Raw genomic sequence first — 19,829 nt, 5'->3', positions numbered from 1 at the left:
AATTAAGTACCATCGGAGCTATTCCACTTGACAAATTGCAGAACGAACAAAAAAATGTACTGGATACTTTCGTCCGCTTCACTGCACCACTGCCGGCTGATGCGTGGTGCATGGGGCCGGTGACGACGACGACGACAACGGAGAGTAGTTAACATTTCAACACAAGACTGGCATTTTTCGACAACTGATTGTTCTGGGCTCCAAAGAGCAGGAAAGTGATGAAACATTAGTTTAGCCGGGCAGCATCCCAATCTTTCTGCGGGCACTCTTCTAGCCAATGGTTGTGGTTTTCGCGGGTAGTTAATATTCCTGTCGGGTCCTTCCCGGTCGACAAGATTCGTTTTCGGACGGTGACTAAAAAACGTTCAATGAACCCGGTCGCTTTAGATTTTTCCCTGGTAATTTATAGACTCGTTTGGTCGGTACATCACTCATACTTTTTCAGCTAAGGTGACTCGCCGCCAGAAGAACCGTATAAGATAAAAATCGCACTTTTGAGTGATCGCGTACTTACTGGATGACTGATTTTAGGTCACGTTCTTGGGCTTTTTGTTTATCTTCCCACTTTTTACTGGCACCGTGCCGGGAAACAGAGACAGAAAAACAGGCGTTCCACAAGATAAAGTGCATGCCAGATTGGTTCCCTCTCGGGTTCCATTGTTTGGATGTTTTAATTACACGGTTTATTTGTCCTCTTATATGCCGCCATTAACAGTTAGATTTTTTGTTTGTCCCCTCGAGGCTCGTTTCATTCTGGGTGACGCATTAAGGTGTGCTTTTGCGTTCACCTACATTTGCGGGTCAATTAACCGGAGGCGTTGCAACGAACAAAGGTGGCGTTGAAGTACCGTTACTGTCAGGTGTTATGATCTAATTTTAACTGTGCTATTCTAACCTAGAAGACAAAAGAAAGGTTGTTACTTCTTTGAGAACTAATGACTAGATGACCAAACAACTCACATTTTCGATGTGTCTCCACACGCTATCTAATCTCCGCAGCGCTGACTTTCAGACGGCTTCAAACTGGCGAACGAGCCGTCTGACATTTATCCGCCAATTCACATTCCTTCGCGGTATCAAAACGATTAGAACCAGTTTTGCGAAAAGCTTGAAATTCTAACTATAAAATTTTTACTTACACCCGTTTCTGTCACTTCTTTCTCTTCTCCCCAACCCGTCCTCACGCACACGCAGTTCATCGCCCGGTCGACATCAAAAATCGCCCCCGGATCCCGATTCCGGACGAGGACCCGTACAGTGTCGCCGGCAACGGTGGCGGCAGCTCGGGAAGCTCCGGCTTCGGGGCCAGCGGTAGTGGCCTGGTCGGTTCGTCGCGGGACCATCTGATGCAGGGACCGGCAATGCAGGGCCAGCGGCGCAGCGAGAAACCACCGAAGCTACCTCCGCGGGATAATCTGTACGCGTCGCACGATATTGTGAAGGTGAGTGTGTGTTATCGTTTTGGGTTTTACTTTTTTTTTGAAGCGGGGGTTCGTTGTGCGTATCAGCGTTGAAGTCACTTTTGATTAAGTTGTGTGACGAGGCATTACGTGAGTGGAAGCGAATCGGCTTGAAAGTGCTTCTCTACCTGCCTGTGTTTGAAATTATTATTTGACTCCATATGAGTTATCGTTTGATGCTAATTTTATTATTGGTCGTCTTATCTTTTAAATTTTCGTTTTGTCATTTTTCAGAATAATGAATTCTCTTTTGATTAATCACCTACCTTCAAGTTCATGATCAATAATTTTGACTCTACTGTTCAGTTTTTCTGTAGTTGACACTGTAGTAATTTGACGAAATGTTAGTTTGCTTCTTCTTCTTATAGACACTTCCATTCAATATCTTTTTTATTTTAAAACCTTGCATTCAGTTTTCTCAGCCGTTCAGTTCTCTTTTATTTGTTTTTTTATCCTTTACTACTATTTAACTACTTCCCTCTTAAGTTTGTCTTCTGTTTAATTTTTTTTTTTGTTAATTTTGCTTCACTTCGGCATATTTTTTTTATATTTCTCCCCTTTTTTAATATTTATTTTTTATCTATCATTTGTTTATTTTCTCTCAAATGAGCCACATTTATTCTGTTTTATACTCTATTTAAGTGAATCCTTCAGTGTCTTTATTTGTTGACTAGTTTACCTTGTCTTATGATTCCAAATGTCCTTTCGAATCGCCAACTATTTTTCATCTCGTCCTTTTTTTGTTTTTTTAGATTGTTTGTTGCTGAAGCGGCTTTCAAAAGTTCCTAAATGAACTCGTACAATTATCACGTTCTAGCAATCACTATATTTAATAATAGGTTATTCATACTCTTCGATCCATACAACCATGAATGAATGCTTATTACTTTGTCTATTGTTGCAAATTTTCGTCCTTTCTATTCTTCCCTTCAAACTTATTTCAACATGTTAAACAAATTTTACAGTCTATTCAAACATTGTATAGTTTTTTAGGTTTTGTTTACATCTAATCAGCTCTTTTCTTAAACCTTTTTTATATTTTATACTATCAAAACTTTTCACATTTTCCAAATTTCTTTACACTTTTTATTATTTTTTTACATTCTCCCACTCCTGTAGATTCATTCTTCTCATTTCTCCCATTTTACATATTTCTTAAAATATAAAAATTGTTCACTCACGGAGCATTCATACATTTTGCACATTTTCAGTTTTCTCTCTATTTGCAATTTACATACCCGGCTATTTTCATTTTCTATCTCTTTCTTTTTTTACCCTTCCAACCATTTTTTTTTTTATTTTTATGATGTTTGCCTGTTTTCTTTTTGCTCTTCATATGTTCACACATTTCTCCCGCTTGAATTCTAATTATTTTTTTTACACTTTCTTCTCTCGTGCATTTTAAACCTAGCCTTTTTACTATTTTCATTATTTTTTCATTTTTGCACTTTTCTTGCTTCTACACTTTTCATTCTTTTTTTAACATTTTTTGCTATTCATCTCTCTTTAACCATTTTTAGTATTTTTGCTTTTTTTCTCATTTTCATTTTTTCATCATTCTTTTTTTTCCTTTATTTTTCACTTATTCGCCTTTGTCACCTATTTCCTTTTCTATTTTTGTAGTTATTACTTTTACCAAAGTAATTCACTTTTCTCAAATTTTAAAAACAAATTGCTGATTTTTTTCCATTTAAACTTTTATCACGTATTTTACTTTTACTCTTCTTCGCTGAATTCGCTGTTCTAAATTTTATCACTTTTTTCACATTTTCGCTTATTTTTAAATATCACATATTTTTCATTTTTTTTTTATTTCTATCATGTTTGCCTGTTTTCTTTTTGCTCTTCAAACGTTCACACTTTTCTCCTTGAAGGCTTGAATTCTAATTATTTTTCCACTTTCTTCTCTCGTCCATTTTAAATCTTTTCCCTTGTTTTCGTTTCTGAACTTTTTTACTATTTTCATAATTTTTTCATTTCATTCTTTCACTCTTCTTGCCTCTACATTTTTTCATTATTTTTTTTTAACATTTTTCGCTGTTCGCAATTCTGTGCCTTTTCAACAATTTTTAGTTGTTTGCATTTTTTTTTCTTATTTTCGCTTCATTAATCTTTTTTTACTTCTTGTTTCACTTATTCGCCTTTGTCACCTGTTTCCTTTTCTATTTTTGTAGTTATTGTATTTACCAAAGTAATTTACTTTTTTCACATTTAAAAAAATCTTGCCTTTTCCATTTTTACTTTAATCACGTATTTTACTTTTACTCTTTTTCACTGATTTAGCTGTTCTCACTTTTATCGCTCTTTTCAAATTTTCACTTATTTTTAATTTGTATGCATTTTTAACTGTTTTCATCATTTTCCCAAAAAAATTTCTTGTCTTACATTTTTTCCTTTTTCCATTTCGAATTTCACATTATTCGTTTTTCACTTTTATCCGCTTTTGTCATAATCTTCACTAATTTTAAATTTATTCACATTTTACACCTAATCACATTTTTTAAACTTTATCTCTTCTGTCGCTTCTCCACACTTTTCCACCTTTATCACTTACATTACATTCAGTTTGGTGATTCATTCGTGCTTCTTACACTCTCTTCATTATTTTTCACATTTTTCACTGTTTACTTGTTTCTGTTTTTATTACAGTATCATTTTCTTCTCTTATTTCGTCTTTTCAACTTATTTTTTTTCACTTTTTTCCTCATTTCCTTTTTTTACATACTCACTTCATAATCGTTTTCTTCTACTTTTCTCTTTATTCACTGTTTGTCCTAACTACGGGACCTGCTTTCAATGTTTTTTAAAGACAAGAGAAATATTTTAAGTTTTCATTGTACTGAACGAAATTACACAATATTGGACCAAATTAGGATCAAGGTGTGATGTTATCACCCCGAAAAACCTTGAAATCGTCATCGTACATAAGTTTAGAACACCTAAGTAGCTTGCAGAGTTCGTTGATGAATAACATGAATTTCAATACGCCTAAATGATTCCCTTGTGCACCTAAAGAAGCCAATCAAATACTGCGAGTTTACATAAATAAGTTCGCTTTGTATCATTCGTTGTTCGCTGAGCGAATGAGCAACATGTGGACGCTAACATGCAGACAGCGGAATAAGAAGAAGACAATCTGACAATTGTCATCACACATATATTGATGCGCATGTATTTTTGTGCTTTATTCATCGTTAGCTAGTCGAATGAGAAGCATGCGGCTGCACGGTAAGAAGAAGGTACTCTGGATTTTCATCGCCCCTATATTGTTGCGCATGTTATATTTCATTTGTTCTATTTTGTCCACTTCGTCTCTCTTTTATTTTTTTTTGTTCTTAATTTTGTCGTTTCCTTTGTTACACTTGTTTCTTATTTTCACCTATGTCGTATCTTTAATTTCGTTATTCAACATTTGCCACTATTATCAATTTGTTCTTTTTTAACATTCTTGATTTGTCACACGTTTCGTAACTTTTCCAATTTGTAAATTTCTTCTTAAAAAATACGCTTAATTTAATTTTTCACTAATATATTTTTTTAATGTAGTGGATTTTACATTTTTCACATTTTTAACGGTTATCACTTTTTATATATTTTCACTTTTTCACTTCATCCGTTCATTTCTCTTTATTTTCCCTTTTTTCACATTTTTCACTAATTTCATTTTTTCACCTTTTGCACTATTCTTGACATTTACATTATTTTCACTTTTTTACAGTTTGCACTAATTTTCACTTTTTCTTCATTCTTCATTCCACCGATTTTGCCATTTACTTTTTAATTTTTTCACTCTCTCTCTCTCTCTCTCTTATTTTTTCACTATTTTGCACTCTTTAACACTTATTCCAAACCCAGATTCTTAATTTGTTCGCGCTCTTTTATTTATTCATTTTTTGCTATTTTTAGTTATTCTATTTTTACTATTCTTTTTTTACTTTCTTTTTTCCTTAGCTCTTATTTTCACTTACAAAATTTTTGTCACTTACCAATTTTATTTTATTTATAATTTTCATAGTTTCATTATACAACCTTTTTCATTTTTCACATTGACCCATTCTTGTACATTGTTCAGATTTCTATTTCTCACATTTACTGTAACTTTCACACTTTACCCATTCATTTTCCAACACATTTCAGGTTTTGCATTTGATGCATTTTCACTACACTTTACACATTTCAATCATCCTTTATTTTTAGAACCCCTCGTTTTTCATTTATTCCCCTTTCTCTTTTTTCACATTTAGCAGTTTTGCTCTACTTTTCACCCGTTTTTAACTCCAATCAATATTTTTCACTTACTTTACATTTTTTTACATTCTATCTTTTCTTGTTTATCACAATTTTCATTTCTTTTCTTGTTTCATTTTGGTCCCTTTACACTTTTTTCACATTCTTACATTTTTCACTATTGAACTCTCCGATTTTTTACCGCACTATTTATTCGCCTTTCGACTTTTTACGATTTTTTCACTGTTGTTACGTTTATCGTTTTCCTATTATTTTTTCACGTCAATTTTTGTCACTTATTACATGTTGTTTTCAATTGCCATTTTTTTCACTTTTCCCATTACACATGTTTATACGCCCTATGTTAGTCTTTTTTCATATCTGCAATTCCATTTTGAAGTAGAATACTTCTAACGTTCCAATACAGGGGCCCCGTTTCAAAATGTTTGGCCGAAATTTTACCCGATTTTTAAACGATATCTGATTGCGAAAAAATAAATTTTTGCGCTATCTGATTAAAAATATGCACGACAATTTGTACAATTAGTGCAAATCACAGAAATAATAGATTTTATGAAAGCATCATTTGCACCATGATTGGTCCATATCGTACAATTCAATCGAGCGAGCTAGCGTTGTTAACACGACTTCGTCTTTGTCGTCAAATCAACTGCGCCGCACATTTAAGGCAGTTTCCAGGTGAAAAAATCATCTGTTTGGGTTTTGACGCCGTAGCAGCTGCGACATGATTGTAGTTGCCTATCAAACGCAGATCGCAACGTTGGTCAGCTAGAGCCGTCAATATGGGGCATCTAAATAGAGGTATCGTGTGCCCGTTTGAATCATTCGTCGCTCACATGCCAAACGAGCAACATCATGACTGTATCGTCCGAACAGTACAATAAGTAGTTAAACACCGTTAATCATGTACGAATTTGCGTCCGTTTCCTGTGGGGTGGTGATTATACTGTTGCCGCTCTACAGGTGGCTAGGGTAATGAGCCTGTTGGCACACAACGTTTCATATTTCTGATATACGTGATGCGTTTTTATCACTAAGGCATCTGACAGCAAGCTGCTGTAGGTATTTCTAAAACACGGATGAACTCAACTGGGTTTAGGCTTACTATAAGGCGGGGGTTAGTTGAGGATTTTGGTGGGTGAGGAGATAACGTTATGTTAGAGCAATGACTAAGGGAACGCTCTGAACGGTTTTTTTTATTTCTATCACAGGTTTGCAATCATTTTTAATCGATCAAATTCCTTAGGGTACATTCAGCAGCATGGAATTTTATATAGGAGCTTCAAAATATAGGAATTGGAATGAACACGATCACATTCCTGGCAAAGCATTTCGATTTGTAACTTCAAACAGTTTTGTTTTGAATTTTAAAACTGATATATGTTGCCGTTCTCTTTGTTACTTCATTTGAAACACGTTTAGAACTGTGTTTTGAATAGAGTTTTCAGCAGGTTTGATCGACCAGTCTATTAGTCTATTTCAATCACTATTCTTACATTTTTTATTAGACTATTATGTGCTCCTTACTATTTTGATATCCTACTTACTTATAATTTGATCATTTTTCTGTTTGAAATAGTTTAATTTTTCCAGTTAAATTAGTTTGACTTCCGGATGACTGAGCATATATCAGGATTGACATTTTTCTCATTTTGTGGTTGTTCACTTGTTTTGCTTTCTACACATTTTCAATTTTTTTTCCTTGACTTTTTTCATTATTTTGTTACTATTTTTTGTTTTATTTGCTTCATTGTGTTCTTTTTTTCTGCTATTGTAAATCATTTATTTCACCCTTTTCAAATTTTTGACGCGTCATTATGTTTGACCCATTCTTGTACTTTTGCTTCATTGTGTTCTTTTTTTCTACTATTGTAAATCACTTATTTCACCCTTTTCAATTTTTTTGACTCGTTCATTTGTTTTACTTGTTGTTCTTTTTCAATTATTATCAATTTATTAGTGGACATTTTTTATTTGTTATGCTTGTGTCACTTATTACCCTATTTCACTATTTTCACTCATTCATTTCACTTTCTTTTCTTCATTCTTTTTCTTACCATTTTCTAACGTTTCTCATTTTTCCATTTCCATTTTTAGTTTATGTTCATATTTTGCACTTGTTTCTCATGTTTTTCTGTTGTCATTGTTTGTTTCTTTTGTTGTGCTTGTTACAACTTTTTACTTTATCTTTTTTACTTTTTTTTCTCTATTTACATAATATTACTTTTGGCGGCAGTGCTGCCAACTATACGATTTTTTCAGTAAAGTTTTAAAAATTAATTTTTCTCTGCCGCCAAAAATTTATATTTTTTCTAGACTCCTTTTCTTCAAAAACCATCTTGCGGTTTGGTTCTAGACTAAATAGAACCAGAGATATGATCAAAAGAAAATCAAGAGTTTTGGCAATTTGTCAAAACGGGGAGTTCAATTGACACCAAAATTCGGATTTTTATATGTTGGCCCTAGATGAACAATTCCACCAAATTTGGTTCAAATCCGTGAAGGTCGATTTCAAGTTTGCATCTTTTTTTGATCACTTCGCGTGGAATGACCCATATATTGTTCTTTTTTCGCCTCATTGACAAAACTACACCGAGGTTTTTTTACGCGGTTTTTTACGAGGTTTTTTATGCGGATTTTCCAATTAACGCGGTTTTTTTTGCGCGGATTTTCCAATTAACGCGGTTTTTTTGCGCGGATTTTCCAATTAACGCGGTTTTTGCAAAAATATTCTAAGTCCTTTTGAATGTAAGACTTAGAAGATTTTCGGAAAGATGGATGAGACGGGTCTGGAAGATTCCTTATGGCCCGCACCCCAACAATATGGGTATTTTCGGAATGGTCTTGAAGAGTAAGTTCCAGAAATTGATTTTTGATTTTTGATTTTTGATTTTTGATTTTTGAAAATCAATTTCTGGCACCTACTCTTCAAGACCATTCCGAAAATACCCATACTGATTGGGTTATAGCGAATTTCACTAAACCGGAAGTCACCATCTTTGATTTCAAAATGGCGTCAAAAATCAATTTGTGGCACCTACTCTTCAAGTCCATTCCGAAAATACTCATATTGATTGGGTTATAGCGAATTTCGCTAAACCGGAAGTCGCCATCTTTGATTTCAATATGGCGTACAAAAATCAATTTCTGGCACCTACTCTTCAAGACCATTCCAAAAATACCCATATTGTTGGGGTGCGGGCCATAAGGAATCTTCCAGACCCGTCTGTCGCGACTCTCATGCGCCGAACCTCCATCTATCACCTTGGCTCGAGAAGCAGACCATGATTTGGTTCAGTGCCAACATGCTAACAATAAATTACCTAATTATAAGAAGCCTAACTTTACCATGCAAATGAATTGTCACAGAATAGAAGTGAGACACTAAAGGTGAGATTTGATCTGATAGGCCTACAGTAATTAAAATTACATGCTAAATTTCTTCCTTAAAATAGCTTAACCTAAATTGTACTTAGATCTAGCAATCTAATACTACTTAAAGCTAATTGATTAAAACTAAAACAAAAGGTAAATGAATTAAATGTCGTTGAAATATTGTAAACTAAATATAACCTAATTATAGAATTTTCCACGTGCGGCAAAGAAAATTGCCCATGCTACTATAGTTGCTTATACTACAAGCTAAATCAGACACTAAACGTAAGTAACTTATATTAACTAAAACTACAATGAACTATTATGTATACCTAATGAAAATTATATACAAACGCAGGAAATTTTTAACCATCTGCGACAGGAATAAAGTGAGGTTATAAATTCGGAAACCGTCGATTTAGTTGTAATTGCAACAAATTAAAAATTTCGTTTATACGCGATCGGATTGTGCAATAAGTCGCTAGAATGTCGAAAGGCAAGGGTCTCTCTCAGGTGGTCGATCCCCCTTCCGGCACGAGTTGTAGAATATGCCAATCTCCGGACAACAGCCGTATGGTGTGCTGTGATGAATGCAGTCAATGGCACCATTTCAAGTGCGTGGGCGTCGACGAGAAAATAGCGTATGTTGACTGGAGCTGTACGAAATGCATTGAAGCAAAGACAGCTCAGGGCGCATTCGGATTCTCTACGCCTCTAGCACCAGGAGCAACGGATCAGCAGGAGTCACTAGTCAGCCAGGCACGTCTAGCGGAGATCAATGACTTACGGGGGAAGCTAAATCAGCTACAGCGAAGATTCGATGAGCAGCAAAACTCCTACGAGCAGCGTATACGAGAGAAGGAATTGGAAGTAGAAAGGTCTTTATTGAGACAGCAACATGAGTTCGACCAACGTTTACAAGCCCTGGAAACGCGTCGAATCACACCAAATGCCAACTCTACAGTAATCCCACATGTGAACAATGTGCCGGCGCCAACCATCCCGAATATTACGGAGCAAATTGAGCAACAGCTAACAGTATTGGCGGAGAAGCAGGCGCTGAGAGGAAGCATCTCGAGGAACGTCTACAACTGCACTTCGGTGTGAGAAATTCTGTACCAGGTCCCGGAAGTCAGACAGCGTCGCAGAACGGAAATGTGCCTGAATATATTCCATCGACCTATAACGCAGCATTTCCTTCGTTCGACGAACCGTTTGAGCTGAGCCGAAGTCAGCTTGCTGCCCGCCAAGCGATTGCTAAAGATTTACCGTTTTTCACAGGGGACCCGGAAGAATGGCCCCTGTTTATTGCAAGCTACGAGAACTCTACAAGAATGTGTGGTTTTAGCGAGGAAGAGAATTTGCTTCGATTGCAACGCAGCCTAAAGGGGAAGGCATTGGAGGCTGTTCGTAGCCGGCTTCTATATCCATCTGGATTGGGAGGTGTCATAAATACATTGCGTACGTTATTTGGCCGTCCGGAAATTATAGTGCACTCCTTGATATGTCGCATCCGGGATATGCCCCCTCCAAAAGCCGAAAAACTCAACACGCTTATTGACTTCGGTGTTGCTGTTCAGAACATGTGCGCTACAATAAAGGCTTGTGGGTTACAAGAGCATCTGTGTAACGTAGCCCTTCTGCAAGAGTTGGTTGAAAGGTTACCGCCCACTGTTAAGCTCACTTGGGCGATGCATCGGCAGCAGATGAGTGCTGCGACACTCTCAGACTTCAGCGACTGGCTTGGAACGTTAGTAGAAGCAGCGTGCATCGTAACCATACCACCTACTGTCCCTACTTATGGAATGAAGACGGAAAAACGTATTTGCAGAGAGGATGTGCACGTGCATGTCGATGGCGATAGCGTACCAACATCATCTAACACGATGGTCTCTGAACCAGCCATCAAGGAATGCGTCGTTTGTCGTGGAGTATGTAGCAGTCCTGCCACTTGCAAGAAATTTCTGGCTCTTACGACGGACGATCGATGGATGATATTGAAGCAACAAAAGCTTTGTCGAAAATGTTTGAAAAAGCATTTCGGAACGTGTGAGGTGAAAAAATCGTGTGGCAGAAACGGGTGCTCCTATATGCACAACGAATTACTGCATGACGATACCAGATATCAACCTAAGATAGCGCAGACACAATATTCCGAGAGACAGGCAACTATTACTCAGAATACACATATTGGTAGCGTTGGAAGAGTCTTATTCCGTTATGTTCCTGTAATTATTCACGGTCGTGGCACGTCGGTGAGAACGTATGCCTTCTTGGATGACGGGTCCTCAGCAACGTTGATGGAGCATAGCCTCTTGAAAGAGCTACGTATGGATGGTGAACCACAATCTTTATGTCTCAACTGGACATCGAACCAGCATCGCGAGGAGAAGGATTCAGTGAAACTTTCGTTGGAAATCTCAGGAATCAATAGCGAGAGCAAAACATATTTACTACCTAAAGTACATACTGTTGGCCATCTCGCATTACCACGCCAATCTGTGTCGTTTGATGACATGGCTCGTAGGTATAGTCATTTGCAAGGGCTGAAGATTGAGTCATATAGCAACGTTTCTCCCAGGATCCTGATAGGGATCGATAATTGCCGCTTGGGCCATGCCATTGATAGTCACGAAGGAGATGTAGACGAACCCACTGCGACTAAAACACGTCTTGGTTGGCTTGTGTATGGGCCATGCTCATTTACACCTAGTTTGTCGGCACCGGAAAATGCGGCACACCATAGCTTCCACATATGTCCATGTAGTAAAGAAGTGGACGCGAATCTACAAATGTCCCTCAAGGAATACTTTTCGCTTGACAGTATGGGTGTGGCAGATACGACTAAGCTAATGCTATCCAAGGATGGAGAAAGAGCTAACAAATTGCTGACATCACTCACTCAGGTAAAAGGCGACAGATACGAGACAGGGCTTTTATGGAAATACGACAACGTGAAACTACCGGAGAGCAGAACGATGGCGCTCAAGCGACTGGTTTGTCTAGAGAAACGAATGCAGAAAGACCCAAATCTCCTTGAATCATTGAAGAGGCACATCCACGAATATGAGCAAAAGGGCTATATCAGGCGGCTTACTCCTGTGGAAGCTGCAGCAAAGCCTCAACGATGCTGGTACCTACCGATATTTCCTGTTCAGAATCCAAACAAGCCACACAAACTCCGGATAGTTTGGGACGCGGCTGCCTCCGTCGCTGGAATATCACTGAACTCTCTTCTTTTGACCGGTCCAGACCAGTTAGCCTCCTTACTGTCAGTCCTGCATAAGTTCCGAGAATTCCGTGTTGCCATAACAGGGGACATCAGAGAAATGTTCCATCAAGTGATGGTCAACGAAACAGACCAACAATGTCAAAGGTTTCTTTGGCGCGACGGTGATTCAAGCCGCGATCCCGACGTATTTATCATGAAAGTAATGACCTTTGGCGCTACTTGTTCGCCCAGTTGTGCTCAGTTTGTGAAAAACCACAACGCACAACAGTTTGAAAATCAGTTCCCCAGAGCGGTCGAAGCCATTGTTGACGAGCACTACGTGGACGACATGCTGTCCAGTGTGGAATCAGAGGAGGAAGCAATCAAACTAGCTAAGGACGTACGCTTCATCCACGCTCAGGCTGGGTTTGAGATTCGACACTGGCTGTCGAACTCACAGCATGTAATCGAAGCACTGAATGCCGGACTAAACACGGAGAAGAGTTTGAATATCGGCAACGAACTAGCGACGGAGAAAATCTTAGGCATGTGGTGGTGCACAACTACGGATTCGTTTACGTTCAAGGTATCTCCGAGGATTGACAGAGAACTACTCTCGGGAAAGGCAATTCCAACGAAAAGGCAGGTACTAAGAACGCTTATGATGGTTTATGATCCGCTAGGGTTGATCGGAAATTTTCTGATGTATCTAAAAACCCTACTCCAGGAAATATGGCGTTCAGGTATAGCCTGGGACGAACCCATAAGAGAGGAGCAATGGAAGAAGTGGCAGACGTGGCTTGATGTGTTACCGCTGGTCGAGCGTGTCAATGTTCCAAGATGCTATCGAACGATTACATCAGCCAGCGACACGACGGTAATTCAACTCCATGTATTCGTCGATGCATCGGAAAACGGTTTCGCTGCTGTTGCATATTTCAGATTCAAAGAAGGTGATCGCGTTGAATGTGCCCTGATCGGATCGAAAACTCGTGTGGCCCCATTACGTTTCGTCTCAATACCGAAGCTCGAATTGCAGGCTGCAGTGCTAGGTGCTCGTCTGGCTAACAGTATCGTTGAGTCGCATAAGCTAAAACCGTCCCAGAGATTTTTCTGGACAGACTCACGGGATGTGATTTGCTGGCTCAATTCTGACCATCGTCGGTATAGTCAGTTCGTGGCGTTCAGGGTCAGTGAATTGCTGGACTCAACGGATGTCTCGGAATGGAACTGGATATCGACTAATCAAAATGTCGCCGACGAGGCCACGAAATAGCGGAAGGTGCCAAGCCTTGAGCCGTCCAGCCGTTGGTTTCATGCTCCAGATTTTCTGTGGAAATTGACACAAGAGTTTCCATTGTCAAACCAAAACTTCGGCACGACATCGGAAGAACTTCGTGCGCACTCGCTTCATCATCTCACTCGAGAACCGTCGATTAAGTTTGAAGACTTTTCGAGCTGGATTCGTTTGGTACGGCGCATAGCATTCGTCTGTCGCTTTCCGCGAAACATCCGTTCCAGGTTACTAAAACAAGCACCGGTGTGTGGTCCGTTGACTAAGGATGAATTTATAACTGCTGAGATTGTGATCTATAAACTCGTCCAATCTACGAGTTTCGCCGAGGAACTACAGATATTAGGAGGAGCTAAAACGCAAAGCGGAAAAAAACGACGTACACTACCAAAATGTAGCTCACTGTATAAACTCAATCCAGTTCTCGATACGAATGGTATTCTTCGGATGCTCGGTCGCATAGACGCGTGCGAATATGTAGACGAAACAACAAAGCACCCAATCTTGCTCCCAAAAAAGCATCACGTTACCGATCTTATAATTGCAAGTATCCACGAACGCTATCTGCACCAAAATCACCAAACTGCTCTGAACGAGGTTCGCACTAAATATTACGTGCCAAGTCTTCGATCCGTATATCGCCGAGTCCGTCGTAGCTGCCAGCACTGTAAAATAAAAGATGCTCTGCCTCAGCCTCCAATAATGGGCAACCTTCCGCCCATGCGTCTTAAGGCCTTCTCTCGGCCTTTCTCGTATATCGGAATAGATTATTTCGGGCCTATGCAAGTCGTCCTTGGCCGTAGGGTCGAAAAACGTTGGGGGGTTCTGATAACCTGCATGACCACGCGAGCCATACATTTAGAGTTAGCTCACTCGCTTACGACAGACTCATGCATTCTTGCACTGCGAAATTTCATCGCCAGGAGAGGTATGCCAATTGAAATTATAAGCGACCGGGGAACAAATTTCATTGGCGCGAGTCGGGTTCTGAAAGAAGCCTTGAAAAATATCGACCAAGAGAAACTGATGAAGCATTTCGTTAGCGTAGATACGAAGTGGTCGTTTAATCCACCTGCATCGCCGCATTTCGGAGGCTGCTGGGAGAGACTAATTCAGTCAGTTAAAAAGGCTCTAGATGAAATTAAGCAGAAGCGCCTGCCAACCGACGAACTGCTTCGAAATATGCTCGCTGAAATTGAAATGATAATTAACTCTAGACCGCTTACTGAGTTGCCGCTGGAAGAGGAAATATCAGACCCGCTGACACCTAACCACTTACTATTAGGCTCATCTAACGGCTCAAAGCCACCGATCGCGTTTGACGATAGCGGTGCCGCACTAAACCGAACGTGGAAGATGTCACAAGTCTATGCCAATGAATTTTGGAAACGTTGGGTTGCAGAATACCTTCCGACGCTTACTCGAAGAACCAAATGGTTTCAACCAGTAAAACCAATAGCTGTGGGGGACATCGTAGTGATCGTTGATAACGATTTTCCCAGGAACTGCTGGCCGAAAGGGCGCGTCATTGATGTCAGCATGTCCAAGGATGGACAAGTTCGTCGAGCTACCGTGCAGACTTCGACTGGGGTATTCGAGAGACCTGCGGTCAAACTCGCTGTACTAGATGTCGGTTCAATCAATAGCACGTCGGATTAATAATCGCGACGCACTGAGGGGGAGTGTCGCGACTCTCATGCGCCGAACCTCCATCTATCACCTTGGCTCGAGAAGCAGACCATGATTTGGTTCAGTGCCAACATGCTAACAATAAATTACCTAATTATAAGAAGCCTACCTTTACCATGCAAATGAATTGTCACAGAATAGAAGTGAGACACTAAAGGTGAGATTTGATCTGATAGGCCTACAGTAATTAAAATTACATGCTAAATTTCTTCCTTAAAATAGCTTAACCTAAATTGTACTTAGATCTAGCAATCTAATACTACTTAAAGCTAATTGATTGAAACTAAAACAAAAGGTAAATGAATTAAATGTCGTTGAAATATTGTAAACTAAATATAACCTAATTATAGAATTTTCCACGTGCGGCAAAGAAAATTGCCCATGCTACTATAGTTGCTTATACTACAAGCTAAATCAGACACTAAACGTAAGTAACTTATATTAACTAAAACTACAATGAACTATTATGTATACCTAATGAAAATTATATACAAACGCAGGAAATTTTTAACCATCTGCGACAGGAATAAAGTGAGGTTATAAATTCGGAAACCGTCGATTTAGTTGTAATTGCAACACCGTCTCTTCCATCTTTCCGAAAAGTCTTTTGCATTCAAAAGGACTTAGAATATTTTTTGCAAATCCCGTGTTAATTGCGAAATCCGCGCAAAAAAAAACTTCCAAAAATATTCTAAGTCTTTTGCTGAGTTTTTTTTTTTGCGCGGATTTTCGAATTAACGCGGTTTTTTTACGCGGATTTTCCAATCAACACGGTTTTTTTTACGCGGGTTTTCCAATAAACGCGGTTTTTACGCGGTTTTTTTTACACGGTACGTATCCTCCGCGTAAAAAAAAACCTGGGTGTATCAACTTTGTTTCGCTGATCTTTTATCATTTTAAATATTGTTTTATTGACTTGCTTTTATCGACAGTATTCTCTTTCAATACTTTTTTATTGTCCAAATAATACTTTTTTGGATTGTTTGACTCTTTTCATTTGATCGAAAAAACACATCCCACTTCGTTCGTTGTCTAAAATCCGTTCTGTAGCGCGTGGCACTGGAAGTATAAACTCCAATTGTCTCATTCATCATAAACTAGCAGACCTTTTGTAGACCAGGCAATCAAATGTCCTAATAAAAACTGTTCACACATGAATTTGACGCCTTGCACCCCTGCCTCGCTCACAATCGGCTTCGCCAAATTTGTCAAGCACAACTAAAATGCACAAATTTATTCTAACCTTCCGCGTTAAATGTTCTTTTTTTTCTACTTCCACAGCCGGACTACGATGACATCGAGGACGAGAATCGCGTCAAGCTGCCACGAGGAAAATCAGACAAAGGCAAAGATAATAAGAAGTATGGTAAGTTTCTATGCTTGCTTCCCCTCCATTATTATGCTATTATTATTATTATTATTATTATTAGTGTAGTACTAGGTTAGTCGAATAAAAGCTATTAATTATGTACGCACCTAATGGCCAGCCACCAACGAGGCAGATTCTTTTGTCCGCGAGACTGTAGAGCACACTTTCGAGCCAACTGCGGCTGCGTGCTACTGCGGTTATGCTTTACCAGCCGCCCTCCACCCTAGACTCGTCGAAGGTCATCCCATCCGGCCCGATGCCGTCGTAACTTTTGCGTTGCTTGAACGGATAGCTAGCCTCTCATTGTTCATAGTCTAATCCGGATTCCTCCCCGAAAAAGGGCACCGATGGGTCAAAACGAAACGAAATCGCAAACCGTAGGCGCTTCTTCTCCGTGCTTACAAGGCTGCATATTTGTTCGGTTTATCAACGGCCCCGTCGCCATAGCGTCGAGTCGATCGGAGGTTCGAAAATTGAATGGGGTTAAAGAATTTGTTTCGCCACCAACAACAAACGCATTCTTCAATAAAATCGGGCGCAATGCGAATAGAGAAGGGAATAAAAATGTGACCATCGCAGCGGGAGGCCTTCCATCTTCCAGGTTCCCATTTAATTAAATTTAGATTACAACTCGATTTTTTTTTCATTCGCCGGCAATTGTTTTCCCATTCGCCTTCGTATCCTAGCTCGTAGCAGCAGACGACATGCTGAAAGTTGTGTGATATCAGCGATTTTAGTTTTTTTTTGCTTCTTTGGCCGCTTCCCACACGGCTACAACATAGTCAACAGTCAGTAGTACACTTCAACGACCGATGATAGGGAACGTAACAATAATCCAGATAAGTTTGGTCCATTCTGAGCCAGGGCGGAATTCTACTGTTCCCTTCCGAAGGTTATCAGTTCAATGGGTTTGGAGAGGCTGTTGGCGGAAAATGGGAAAATATTTGTTTCGATGGCAATTTTTGATAAATAATTTTCACAGAATTCCTTGTAGCTGCTGCGGGGGAACTCGAAATAGATAAACTCCTTTATTTTATTGGTCTCCTCTTTCTGGTGAAGTGAATTGAGCGAGTCGGCGATTACTAATCGATTGATCTGGTTGCTTTTCGACCCTTAAAAGGCGAATGAGAGCGGCGTGATCAAAATAATCTATTGTAGTTTCGTGTTCTCTTAGCGTACAATGTGAACCAATCAGATGATCTGAAAATGTTTGAGAATTGTTTGCTTGAAAATAAAAAATAAGGTTGATGACAAAGAAATATAACAACAGAAACGAAAAAACCAAATGTTTTGATTTTCTAAACAACTTTGAGTGACACCGAAAGCGTTACCTGGTTACGCACGAGTGTGCAAATGCCCTTACAGCTTGTTGAACTTGTCGAAACTGATTACAATGACAAACGTCATTTGGTAATATCTCGAGTACTTTTTCAAATGGACGTAAGTAACAATGAGAGATTCTCTTTGAGGTCTTTCTCTTCTGTTCATTACTCGGCCATTTCAACATTTACTACTCTACTCTTTGTATAATATTGTAGTAAAAACCGTCGGCTTTCGATATGTACTGGAAAATTAGTACAAAGTGTTGTAATGACGTCGTAATAAACGAAAGAGAAAGTAAACAAAGAGAGGCTCTCAATGTTACTTACGTCCATTTGAAAAAGTACTCGAGATATCACTGAGAACTGACATACAAGAACAGAGAAGAGAGTAATACAAGTAAAGTTTTGAACTTGTGTAAGAAATAAAACTGTCGCTTTGAAATGACAACAGCAAGTAGCAACCTGCCACTGGTTGGCGCTTCGATCGGCCAGCAATTGCTATATGGGACTTGTGTGAAAACTTGGATACAATGGTGATTCACGCATGCGAACCTGTATGCGATAGTGATTTTCAACGTATTTTCATTTAAATGTTTACACAGGTTTTTCCGGAAAATTTGTTCTAGCTTAGTCTGTTCTCTGTGGTAATACGTTCCTCTCTATTTCAATTTTTTAGCAAATTTCATTTTTATTTTTTTTATAAGCCGGTGGTTGGATTGCTAGACGATTGTGACACAGAGGGAGAAGATGAAGCATCCGATGATCCCACAAATCCAGGCAATGGTGATCGAAGTGAGTGCGAGCAATTCTTCGAGTCGAGTTCCACTCCCTTTCTGGTTGATCCTCTTGATATTAAGCAAGAGCTCAAGGCAAAACCACGACGAGCCAAGTAACCGTGCTACCCGTAAAACCCGCAACAAATTGCCTGCTAAATTTGACGACTTTACGGCTGAGGATCCGTCGGGCGAGGTGGCCACCGACCCGTCGTCGGAAGCAAGCCTACCTGTGATCCACTCGTTTGCCCGGCTTACTCAAACATAGGGGCTATCCCTAGTTTAAGTCCGACTGAGCGGTAGCGAAGTCGGACAGCACGCGCAAAAGCGATGTGGCGTAGCCACATTGGGTGGTGGACACAAAATAAAATTGGCAACGCTAGCAAAATGTAAAGACAAATGAACATTCTGGATGAACGGGCCCATATTATTGGCTCGAATCAAAACTCGTCGAAATGTCAATTGACGATAGGTTCATCCGGAGTGTTCATTTGTGTTTACCTTTTGCTAGCGTTGCCAATTTTATTTTGTGTCCAGCACCCAATGTGGCTACGCCACATCGCTTTTGCGCGTGCTGTCCGACTTCGCTACCGCTCAGTCGGACTTAAACTAGGGATAGCCCCTATGTTTGAGTAAGCCGGGCAAACGAGTGGATCACAGGTTCGCTTGCTTCCGACGGCGGATCGGTGGCCACCTCGCCCGGGCCTCGGTTATGCGGCTAAGCCGCATCGAAATGGTACCCCTTAAACATTCTAACTTGAATCGGTTGTGTCACCGGAGCCGGAATCCGAATTAGATCCAGCCAGCATTCCGGCTGAGTTAAACTGGGAAGTTTGTAAAATTTAATCTGGAAATAAATTTTTTTTGGCAACGCTCCAGCACCCCGTTGATTTCACCACCTGGGCGCCAGGTTGACGATATGAAATGAACTTTGTTTACTTTCGACAAGTTTTGATTCGAGCAAACAACATCCAGCCGGATGAACCTAGCCAGAAATACTCGAATCCGTCATCAAAAATTGGACCAGTCGAATGGATTACCTCAAGTGCCAACATGGTCAACATTTAAAATAAATTGTTTTCAAACAA

The 19,829-nt window shown here is 39.5% G+C and overlaps 1 protein-coding gene across 1 annotated transcript in view; it reads left to right on the top strand.

The window, feature by feature from the left end:
- Positions 1–19,829, top strand: part of LOC131693716 (uncharacterized) — a 657,809-nt gene that overhangs the window by 622,173 nt on the left and 15,807 nt on the right. The window contains exons 8-9 of the mRNA XM_058981797.1: positions 1,195–1,442; positions 16,559–16,643. Of these exons, the coding sequence (XP_058837780.1) occupies positions 1,195–1,442; positions 16,559–16,643 (333 nt within the window). The remainder of the gene's footprint in view (positions 1–1,194; positions 1,443–16,558; positions 16,644–19,829) is intronic.

The sequence above is a fragment of the Topomyia yanbarensis genome, chromosome 3, assembly GCF_030247195.1.
Source record: "Topomyia yanbarensis strain Yona2022 chromosome 3, ASM3024719v1, whole genome shotgun sequence".
Taxonomy (NCBI): domain Eukaryota; kingdom Metazoa; phylum Arthropoda; class Insecta; order Diptera; family Culicidae; genus Topomyia; species Topomyia yanbarensis.
This window is presented reverse-complemented; position numbering and strand designations above follow the sequence as displayed.